We start from the raw sequence: 11,920 nt of genomic DNA on the forward strand, positions 1-11,920 counted from the left end.
ATATTTCTGGTTTAGTTGTTTATACACTGTCTTATAGGGGACACACACATCCACACACACGCACGCACACACACACAGAGGATGGTGGAGATGATGCATATGATTAAACTGATGTGTAGGTAACTGAATGTACATATGTGTATCATCATGCCATTATTATAGCTAAGATAAATGATTTAATACAGATGCTTTATGTGTGTGTTAGTTGACTTTGTGCCATGCATTAGAGAGGGCTTTTTCAATAATAAACTGTTGGATATGAAAGTTCTGTGTTTCTGTTTATTGTCTGGAGAATAAGCTGATTTTCCTACCAAGTCCTCTAAGGTGGAGGTACATTTCTGCATTTTCTTTTTCAGTTCAATCCCAAAATATCCATTATGCTTTTATTCTATTAACATTGCCAACATGCCAACATAACATGATGCCATTATAGTAGCATTATATACATTAGCAGAATTGAATAAAGCATAATTGAAAAGCAAACCTTTTTTTAAATATAATAATAATAATAATAATGAATAGCAAATAAAATTAATAAACCAGAAATCCACATACAGTGCATTCTGAAAGTATTCAGACCCCTCATTTTTCCACATTTTGTTACTTTACAGCCTTATTCTAAAATTGATTAAATAATTTCCCCCCTCATCAATCTACACACAATACCCCATAATGACAAAGCGAAAACAGGTTTTTAGAATTGTTTGCAAATGTATTAAAAATAAAAAGCAGAAATACCTTATTTATCTAGCAAGTCATATCTAACAGTTCCACAACAAAAACCTGATACACACAAAATCTAAGTAAAGGAATGGAATAAGAATATACAGTATAAATATATGGATGAGCAATGTCATTATCAGAGTGGCATAGGCTAAGATAAAATAGATAGTATAGACCCAGGGCCTCAAGCTTAATGATGAGCTTGGAGGATACTATGGTGTTGAATGCTGAGCTATAGTCAATGAACAGCATTCTTACATAGGTATTCCTCTTGCCCAGATGGGATAGGGCAGTGTGCAGTGTGATGGTGATTGCATCGTCTGTGGACCTATTGGGGCGGTAAGCAAATTGAAGTGGATCTAGGGTGACAGGTAAGGTGGAGGTGATATGATCCTTGACTAGTCTCTCAAAGCACTTCATGATGACAGAGGTGAGTGCTACGGGGCGATAGTTACCTTTGCTTTCTTGGGTACAGGAACAATGGCGGCCATCTTGAAGCATGTGGGGACAGCAGACTGGGATAGGGAGAGATTGAATATGTCCGTAAACACACCAGCCAGCTGGTCTGCGCATGCTCTGAGGACGTGGCTAGGAATGCCATCTGGGGCGGCAGCCTTGCAAGGGTTAACACATTCAAATGTCTTACTCACATCGGCCTGATTGGTCGAGGCACAGATCTGGGGAAGGGTACCAAAAAATGTCTGAAGCATTGAAGGTCCCCAAGAACACAGTGGCCTCCATCATTCTTAAATGGAAGAGGTTTGGAACCACCAAGACCCTTCCTAGAGCTGGCCGCCCGGCCAAACTGAGCAACCTGGAGAGAAGGGCCTTGGTCAGGGAGGTGACCAAGAACCCGATGGTCACTCTGACAGAGCTCCAGAGTTCCTCTGTGGAGATGGGAGAACCTTCCAGAAGGACAACCATCTCTGCAGCACTCCACCAATCAGGACTTTATGGTAGAGTGGCCAGACGGAAGCCACTCCTCAGTAAAAGGCACATGACAGCCCGCTTGGTGTTTGCCAAAAGGCACCTAATGGACTCTCAGACCATGTGAAACAAGATTCTCTGGTCTGATGAAACCAAGATTGACCTCTTTGGCCTGAATGCCAAGTGTCACGTCTGGAGGAATCCAGGCACCACTCATCACCTGGCCAATAGTATCCCTACGATGAAGCATCATGCTGTGGGGATGTTTTTCAGTGGCAGGGACTGGGAGACTAGTCAGGATCGAGGGAAAGATGAATGGAGCAAAGTACAGAGAGATCCTTGATGAAAACCTGCTCCAGAGCGCTCAGGACCTCAGACTGGGGCGAAGGTTCACCTTCCAACAGGACAACGACCCTAAGCACACAGCCAAGACAAAGCATGATTGGCTTCGGACAAGTCTCTGAATATCCTTGAGTGGCCCAGCCAGAGCCCGGACTTGAACCCGATCGAACATCTCTGGAGAGACTTGAAAATAGCTGTGGAGCGACGCTCCCCATCCAACCTGACAGAGCTTGAGAGGATCTGCAGAGAAGAATGGGAGAAACTCCCCAAATACAGGTGTGCCAAGCTTGTAGCATACCCAAGAAGACTCAAAGATGCTTCAACAAAGTACTGAGTAAAGGGTCTGAATACTTATGTAAATGTAATATTTCCGTTTTTATTTGTAATACATTTGCGAAAATGTCTAAAAAACTGTTTTTGCTTTGTCATTATGGGGTATCCTGGGTAGATTGATGAGGGGAAAAAAACTATTTAATCCATTTTTGAATAAGGCTGTAACGAAACAAAATTTGGAAAAAGTGAAGGGATCTGAACACTTTCCGAATGCACTGTACCTCTGAGACAACTGTGAAGTTTCCACAGCAGAGCATCTACAGATGGCCTACTATCATGTCACATAGGTTATAGTGTAGGATAGGACAGCTTACATGCTGGAAACGTACATGCTGGAAACGAGGCTTACTGCTATTGCTCTTTCCTACGGGAGAAGGCTCTTTCCTACCGGAGAAGACTTGCCATATGAGCTTGCCGCTCGCTCGCCTAAATCTTCAATGAGAGGTTCGCCCATGGCCACAGTGAATGTTCGCGACTGCATACTCCATTTCACTATCTCCGGATTCAGTGCTCTCAGGCACATGTTTATATGACCATTTGTGACTTCGACTAATAACAAAAACGGCGTGTTTCAGTCAATTATGAAATGAGAAGAATACGGAATCTAAATCCAACAGGCGCTGGCTGGCAACGAGGTATTTCATTTTTGTGTCTGACGATTGAACAGAGACGGAGATAGGGGTAAATTGGGATTGGGGAAGCCAGTTAGGGAAGGGAAGGTATCCTCCATTTTATAGGTTGTGGGGAACAATAAAAGAAAACACTGTTTGGGAAATCGAGCTGTTATCAGTGACCTACATGTCAAGCTGTCGCTGTTGTGAAAGTATCAAGGCAGAAATTACATAACAACATATTGACAGGGTAGGTGTTAAATACCCAACCTGCCCGTGATATAATGTAAAATGTAGGCCTACATGTTAGCTACATCGTTTTTATTCAAGGCTATGCACGAGGCAAAAACATTCACCATCTATCTCTGCAGTCATCACACAATTATACATTTTCTTGGCACAATCTGATGCACGTGCAAATTGACTGAGTCATTGAGTGATTGTTGTTGTTGTTGTTGTTGTTGTACTGAGTGGCTGTAATAAATAGTGTTTTATTTGTCATCCTTGGCAATTTCCATTCCCCAGTTTAGTAGACACGGGAGCTGTCCAGTAGCAGTGGTGCTGAAATCAACCGCTGTGCAACGACATTGGCCCGATGGGCTTTTCAGAGCAATCCAGTGCTGAAATTATTCTGCCTCTAGATACATGCACCTGTCTGTTTACATGTCAGTTAATTCAAGGCTATTATAAGTGCAATTATTTACTACAGCCTTATGTGAACTAATGGTTGTAGCAGCTAGCAGGCTACTAGCCCTAGCCGTACAGTCCTCTTCAATGGAAGCTTAATCCGGAAGAGGTGACTGCAGTCTCAAATTGTAAAAACAGGTAACATAATATTGTGTTTTTCTTTTGTAGATTAACCCGCGGATCTGACTTTGGCTTGGTCTTATCATTCGTAAGTGTGGCACCTGAACAGAACAGCATCCCTGTACTTCTATTTTGAGTTAGCTAATTTTCCCCCTAACTTCGGACATTCTCTAGCAGTTGGACTAAATCACCTCGAGCTCAACATTGAAATGGACTGGAAAATAACGGTATGTTTTGCGACTAATGACACCCTTCTAGCTAGCTGACCACCGATTTTCAGTGCAATTTATGTAAGTTAAGTTAGGCTTTGAGAGTTTTCAAAAAATGTATATATGTACACATGTTGTGGAACACGCTGCATATTGTAAAATTCGACTGCCTGACCTTTTACCTCTGAAATATAGCTAACGGATTTTCTAATGTTGCTAGCTTAGTTGCTAAATGTTGATAGAACTGCTAAGTAAGCAAAACGGAAAGAAATTGTAAGCATTAGATAATACATATCATGAAAACAGCGGAATGTTGTCAAGCTTTACCGTATCAAAATTGGAGTCCTCTAACTGAGGCGTTTTACACAATCTGCAAAAATGTATTTGGAACTTTGAACCATGAACTTTTTTTCACCTATCACGGTTGGCTATGTTTCATCTTACAACAGCTACATAGAGGCAGTATTTAGTCAAATGTTACAATGTATGCATCAATATTAAACTAATTGGGACACTAATTTTCATTACAGATAACATCAAACAAAAAACGTGGGTACACTTTCAGTTATTGTGAAAACTTTCATCACCTTTCAATGCCTTAGCTTTGAAATGTAAATGTTTATACATATTCAGATTGAGTTATCTTTCTAAAATGTGTATAGTATGCAAAGTTATTTAGCTACATGTATTAACACCACAGCATGGAGAAAGTCAAGAGGAAGCAGTGGAGTGAGGTGGACATGTTCCATGCCATGGAGGACTGCGGGGCAGGGAAGGCTATCTGCCAGGCTGCCAAGGTTAGGCATCTTTTGTTTTTAGGAGATTACCATGTGTATGTGAATTTTATCTGTTAGTAACAGTTTTGTTTTCTTATCTACCAAGGTGCATGGTGTACCTCGGCAGACCCTGGTGGACAGGCTGAGCGGCCGGGTGACCCATGGTTGTTGCAGTGGACCACCCACATTGCTTGCACCAGAGGATGAAAATTCTCTGGTGCAGTACTGTATCTACTGCGCCAGCCATGGGTTCCCCTTCACCAGACAGAGGCTGATGAAATACGCCGACAAAATACGCAGGTATTTGGTGTTTTATGTGTTTATGTATGTAGATTGGTGGACTGACTGTTCACAATGTGTGTGATGTAAATGTGGATGTGTAAGGTGATGCCAAAACAAACATTTTCATCCTGGATGGACAATTATATATTCTATTTTATTGTAGGTTTCGGCACCCAGGGGAAACAAGCCCCTGTTCCAGTCCCAGCCCTAGCTCTAGAAGAGAACCCCCTAATAGATGGGGGGCTGATAGCGAAGGACCTGGGGCACATCCTTACTGTCCTGAAGTATCGTCTGGACCGATACAGAAGACTCCCTGTAGTCGCCACATGCCTCACCGGTGAGGAATACACGCACCAGTGGCAGGAGAGGGGTGAGAAGGAGAGGGCCGAGGCAGAGGAGAAAGAGCGTTGGGCAGCCCTCAGAACACAGAGGGCACAGGAGAGGGCTGCCATGGATGAGACCATTGACGCCATCGCCTCTGCTGGACCACCTGCTGGAACCACTCCTGACAGCTGCATCACCAATACCAGTGCCTCCCAGTGTGCAACACCTGTAGGAGCCGCCGGAGTCCCCAGCTGCAGAAGAAGGCCACGTGCCTACACTCCTGGCCACACCGTCGTCGGCCCCTCAACCCCACCATTACAAACACCAGCTCCTCCAAGCCATCGTCGGTGGTTTTGTCCACCACCACCACGATGCACACCACCCACCCTGTTTGTCACCACCAACACGGCCTCCTCTGGACCAACTGCCTCCTCCGTCTCCCCTGGTCACACCACCATAGCAGCCTCGTCTGGTGTCCCTGCCCCCTGCAATTTGAATACCGCCACCTCCACAGGTAAACACATGTTAAATTACGAAAAAATTACTGTTATCTGTTTTATAAAACAGCAATGTTTTATAAAACAGCAATAAAAAAAAATCTCTCTTTACATTTCTACAGTCCATAGCACCAGCCCTCAAGTCATCTCCACCTCCTCCAAAACTTCTGCAGCTTCCTCCAGAGGTATTGATGTAAAAAAGTTGAAAAGGGTTTTCATGCAACATGCTCTGTCTAACACTACTTTTTCTCAAACTGCAGCACAGAAAAGGAAGAGAAAAGCTCCACCAGTCACGCCACCCATGGCACCACTCTCAGGTACTTCATAATCTGTTTTTCTCTCTCTCTCAGTTGTATCAATTACTATTGTTGTTGAAGAACTTCTACATTTTGCAAAACCATATTAATAATTTTTTTAACAATTTTTTTAAATAATAGAAGACACCACCTGTTGTGCTCGCTGCGGGGAGCATGATCCGCCTGCAAGCTCCCCTCAGGAGTGTAGATCCGAGGTGCCATGGGTGTGCTGTGACTTCTGCCAGCACTGGTTCCACTGCAGGTGTGTGCAGTGGGATCCAGAGGTAGCAGTGGAGCTGGATTTTTATTGTGATTTTTGTGACAATATAGGGATGGAGGTCGAGATGTAATTGTTTGTTTTGTTTGTGTTCATATGAAATTATTTATTTGTACAAAAAAATAAATGTCTAAAATATAATATATTTATTCAACCCATCTTGTGTATTTCTTCCTTTACTTTCCAAGTGAATCTCTGCAACACAAACTCCAACAGTGTTTTCATTGTTTATGTCAATACACATAACTGAAATTAAAGTTTTATTTGATGTAAATTATTAATACTCATATTTGAGTATTCAACTGTTATCTACTTTCTCAAAACATAAGATTAATCTGTAAAACAAACGATGAGACATTATTTGGTTACAACACTGAATATGTTGGTGAAGAACCATTTCTTAAGAGTCCACAGGAGGGCACACCGGGCTACGCAATGAAAAGTTGACAGGCAAGTCATAATTTTTTACCGGAAGGCTAACCAACTAGTCAACTATCTAGTAAACATTTCGGATACGAGGTTGTCTCTTTTTTTTTTTTCTCTCTCTCTTTTTTCAACAAAATTAAATGGATATATCTTGTAATTGAACAAAATAGTAAGGTGGCCGATAACTGGGGACCGTATGCCGATAATACGGACTTATTTTTTTTTTTTAAACCGCTTATCAAAAAGCTGATAATAGTAGTATTTCCACTGAAATGTCAAACATGCTAATTGATAACCCGTTAGCTAACATTTTTACGACACCAATAATCACAAAACTTTGATGGCTTGATCACAAGATAACACTGTTGAAGGTAATATATTTCTTAAACACTGTTGAATATGCCGATAATACAGTAATTACCTCAAACATCTCAGGACAGGTTCTACATGTTCTGCCTCAGTTGTTTCTAAAACAGTTCTACCTCTTTCCATTTCCTGTCTCACCATTGCCAGACAGTGGAGATGTTTGAAATGGTCTTTGTTTACAGGAGACACCATGAGGAAGTGCAGTCCCTGGACGTTTCTCCCTATCATGTACTCTCTCTTCACAGCCGCTGGACTCTGGGTTGTGTAAGTTTCTTATTTTGTCAGATTTTTTCCAGATACTTTTAGCTATCTCACACACCATTTGGCTTTACAGCTGTGTGTGTGTGTGTGACTTTAACTTAAATGACTTTGGTTATAGGTATTTTATAGCTGTTGAAGATGAGAAGATAACACCCCTGAGTTCAGAATACAAGTAAGGTGGATTATAACTGAAAAAGTAGAAATATGTTATTCCAGTTATTATGACCATGCACCATTTCTAAATATTACATGTAATTTTTCACAGGCGATCTGGAACTAAATCCCCTCCATATATAAGGTACACAGCCTATGAGTACCAACCTAATTGGTTACTGATCTTTACCTAGGATTTGTGCTTCCTGTCAATACAATTGTCTCTCTCTCTCTCTCTCTTTCAGCATTGCAGGCAATGCTCCCCCAGCCAGCTGTGTATTTAGCCAGGTCATGAACCTGGCTGCCTTCGTAGGTAAGCCTGATGCATGTTCTCCTATCATTTGTTATACAAAGTTTACATGTACATGAAAACATGGTCAACATTGGACATTGTACCATAATAATGGCAGGATATGAGATGCAGGATAGAGACAAGAATAGAAACAACAGGAGCATATTATAAAATGGGGAAGTACTGTCTATTGATTTGGATGGATTTACAGTCAGCAGTTCCAGTGGCAGAACATGTAGTGCTCATTACAAACAGTTATTGATGGTGTTAGTATTGAGCTGAAACAAAGGCCTGCACACCCTGTGGGTCCCCAGGACCAGGAATGACATGTGGTCCTCTGTAGCTCAGCTGATAAAGCACGGCGCTTGTAACGCCAAGGTAGTGGGTTCGATCCCCGGGACCACCCATACACAAAAATGTATGCATGCATGACTGTAAGTCGCTTTGGATAAAAGCGTCTGCTAAATGGCATATTATTTATTATTACACTGCTCCAAAAAATAAAGGGAACACTTAAACAACCCAATGTAACTCCAAGTCAATCACACTTCTGTGAAATCAAACTGTCCACTTAGGAAGCAACACTGATTGACAATACATTTCACATGCTGTTGCGCAAATGGAATAGACAACAGGTGGAAATTATAGGCAATTAGCAAGACACCCCCAATAAAGGAGTGGTTCTGCAGGTGGTGACCACAGACCACTTCTCAGTTCCTATGCTTCCTGGCTGATGTTTTGGTCACTTTTGAATGCTGGCGGTGCTTTCACTCTAGTGGTAGCATGAGACGGAGTCTACAACCCACACAAGTGGCTCAGGTAGTGCAGCTCATCCAGGATGGCACATCAATGCGAGCTGTGGCAAGAAGGTTTGCTGTGTCTGTCAGCGTAGTGTCCAGAGCATGGAGGCGCTACCAGGAGACAGGCCAGTACATCAGGAGACGTGGAGGAGGCCGTAGGAGGGCAACAACTTCGCCACTGGCGCCCTGTGCTCTTCACAGATGAAAGCAGGTTCACACTGAGCATGTGACAGACGTGACAGAGTCTGGAGACGCCGTGGAGAACGTTCTGCTGCCTGCAACATCCTCCAGCATGACCGGTTTGGCGGTGGGTCAGTCATGGTGTGGGGTGGCATTTTTTGGGGGGCCGCACAGCCCTCCATGTGCTCGCCAGAGGTAGCCTGACTGCCATTAGGTACCGAGATGAGATCCTCAGACCCCTTGTGAGACCATATGCTGGTGCGGTTGGCCCTGGGTTCCTCCTAATGCAAGACAATGCTAGACCTCATGTGGCTGGAGTGTGTCAGCAGTTCCTGCAAGAGGAAGGCATTGATGCTATGGACTAGCCCGCCCGTTCCCCAGACCTGAATCCAATTGAGCACATCTGGGACATCATGTCTCGCTCCATCCACCAACGCCATGTTGCACCACAGACTGTCCAGGAGTTGGCGGATGCTTTAGTCCAGGTCTGGGAGGAGATCCCTCAGGAGACCATCCGCCACCTCATCAGGAGCATGCCCAGGCGTCGTAGGGAGGTCATACAGGCACGTGGAGGCCACACACACTACTGAGCCTCATTTTGACTTGTTTTAAGGACATTACATCAAAGTTGGATCAGCCTGTAGTGTGGTTTTCCACTTTAATTTTGAGGGTGACTCCAAATCCAGACCTCCATGGGTTGATAAATTTGATTTCCATTGATAATTTTTGTGTGATTTTGTTGTCAGCACATTCAACTATGTAAAGAAAAAAGTATTTAATAAGATTATTTCATTCATTCAGATCTAGGATGTGTTATTTTAGTGTTCCCTTTATTTTTTTGAGCAGTGTATTATAAAGAGACTACCAGACCAGAGAGAGATCCCTTATGGGTCTTCTCCTTTCAGGTTTCATCATTGGTGTCCTCAGATACCTGCAGCTGAAGCCCCGGGTCCACAAACCCTGGCTCAATATTGGCAGTCTGGTGGCCCTGTCCCTGGCCTGCTTCGGCATGACCTTGGTGGGAAACTTCCAGGTAGGAGTCACTGGCTCCGTCCAGGAAAAAAAACCTTCAGCCCCTAGACACTTCCCCTAGTCCCTAACCCAGCGTTTCTCAAACTCGGTCCTCGGGACCCCAAGGGGTACACGTTTAGTTTTTTGCCCTAGCACTACACAGCTGATTCAAATAATCAACTAATCATCAAGCTTTGACTATTTGAATCAGCTGTGTAGTACTAGGGCAAAAACCTAAATGTGCACCCCTTGGGGTCCCCAGGACTGAGTTTGGGAAACGCTGCCCTAACCCCTAGACCAGGGCTCTCCAACCCTGTTCCTGGAGAGCTACCCTCCTGTATGTTTTCACTCCAACCCTGTTCCTGGAGAGCTACCCTCCTGTATGTTTTCACTCCAACCCTGTTCCTGGAGAGCTACCCTCCTGTATGTTTTCACTCCAACCCTGTTCCTGGAGAGCTACCCTCCTGTATGTTTTCACTCCAACCCCAGTTGTAACTAACCTGATTCAGTTTATCAGGTGCGCTAAATTAGGGTTGGCGCACCTGCCCTAGACTGTCCCTGGCCTACTTCGTAGGAGTCACTAGTCTGACACAATCCCTAGCCCCAAAATGTTTGGGAACCCCTGATAAAATCTACAAAAACCTCAACTTGGTTTGCAGCGATAATCAGATGTTTGTCAGAGGGTGTAGCTGGGTCACAGTAATGAAATGAAACAGATAAGAGCAATGTCTGTTGTCTGTCTGTAATGTGTCTGGTCCAGCTGTCAAATGACGAGGAGCTCCACAACATTGGGACGTCCATGACGTTTGGCCTGGGGACGTTGTTCTGCTGGGTGCAATCTGTCATCACCCTGAAGGTCAACCTGAGGAACGAGGGCCGGAGGGCAGGCATCCCTCGCTTCCTGCTGTCAGGGGCCGTCACCGCCTGCATGCTGCTCTGTATCCTTCCTCTGTCTTGCACCAGGGACTCACTCATGTCACTTTACAGACGCTCTTAAACAAAGCGACTTACGGTATGTGGGCTGGATACAGCTGTAGTGGTGGAAACCTTTGTCACTTATTCAGTCATCGTAGATCAGTGTTTACCACGAAGAAGGAAGCTAGGAATTACGCATTTTGAAAGTACGTTTTGTAAAGTGTTTGACCCTTAACCCCCCCGGTTCAGACTTTGCCCTGATGGCGCAACGTCTTCACATGCATGCGGCGCGGGCGCAGTGGGCGCTGGTCATGTTCTTCCTGGGCTTCCTCGCCACCTTTGCCATTGAGTTCAGACACTACCACTTCGAGATCGTCTGCACCGATGACCGCGACCCGCCTCTCAGCCTGTCAGAAACCTTCTCCGAGGTGTCAGAGTACCAGTCTGACCAGCTATAGCTTGGCTCTGGAGTACTACAAAACAGTTAGGTTAGGTTGCCTGTGGTTGTCAGTTGGGGGAAATGTACAAATGAACATGATATTTGTAAGGGTCAAGGAATCCAGTGGGTCTGTTAGTTACTGAAGAAGAGTTAGTCAACCACTACTGCATGTCTGCCTGTTTAAACGCAATAACCTGTGAACGACTGCGTCTTTCTACTACTATTGTACGTTGAGGTGATCTTTCAAAAGCAACAAACTTTCCATAAGCACAAAGAAATCATTACCTTTGTCATCTCATAAACAGTAACAGGGGTGTTTGCTAAAAGTTGCTAAACGGTTTCATTGAAGATGGATGTGCATGACTGTTTATCATGTAGCGGTGAGTTGTAGAAGGATAGATAACTCATATCTCAGATTGATAGTGACACTATGTCACGAGAATTTCTATCTCAATGTTTCAAACTGAACTCTTATATTACTCAATCTGTATCCCAGAGGTTGTAAATCTCTAATAAACAGTCTCCCAGTTTACAATTATCAGGTCTTTATTCAGAGAGCGCTCTGCCCCAATCGTGCAAAGCCATTCTATATATACTCACACACACATACACACACATACATGGTTATTCCGTTTTACAATATGTTGTAAGCCTCGCTCTTCCCCTCCCTGGG

General features: G+C 43.9%; 1 protein-coding gene across 2 annotated transcripts; it reads left to right on the plus strand.

Moving 5' to 3' along the window:
• Positions 1 to 2,579: 2,579 nt before the first annotated feature.
• LOC121574151 (transmembrane protein 150C) lies at positions 2,580 to 11,777 on the plus strand. 2 transcript variants are annotated; one of them, XM_041886782.2, is made up of 9 exons: positions 2,580 to 2,960; positions 3,792 to 3,831; positions 7,379 to 7,460; positions 7,576 to 7,629; positions 7,723 to 7,755; positions 7,856 to 7,923; positions 9,788 to 9,915; positions 10,654 to 10,831; positions 11,058 to 11,777. In XM_041886782.2, exons 3-9 carry the CDS (start codon positions 7,387 to 7,389, stop codon positions 11,264 to 11,266), a joined length of 744 nt encoding a protein of 247 aa, XP_041742716.1. In that variant the 5' UTR covers positions 2,580 to 2,960; positions 3,792 to 3,831; positions 7,379 to 7,386; the 3' UTR covers positions 11,267 to 11,777. The 2 variants fall into 2 exon arrangements, with proteins under 2 accessions (XP_041742716.1, XP_041742717.1); XM_041886783.1 differs by lacking the exons at positions 2,580 to 2,960; positions 3,792 to 3,831 and adding an exon at positions 7,158 to 7,201.
• The last annotated feature ends 143 nt before the right edge of the window (positions 11,778 to 11,920 follow it).

This window comes from Coregonus clupeaformis, chromosome 9, assembly GCF_020615455.1.
Source record: "Coregonus clupeaformis isolate EN_2021a chromosome 9, ASM2061545v1, whole genome shotgun sequence".
In the NCBI taxonomy this organism is placed as follows: Eukaryota; Metazoa; Chordata; class Actinopteri; order Salmoniformes; family Salmonidae; genus Coregonus; species Coregonus clupeaformis.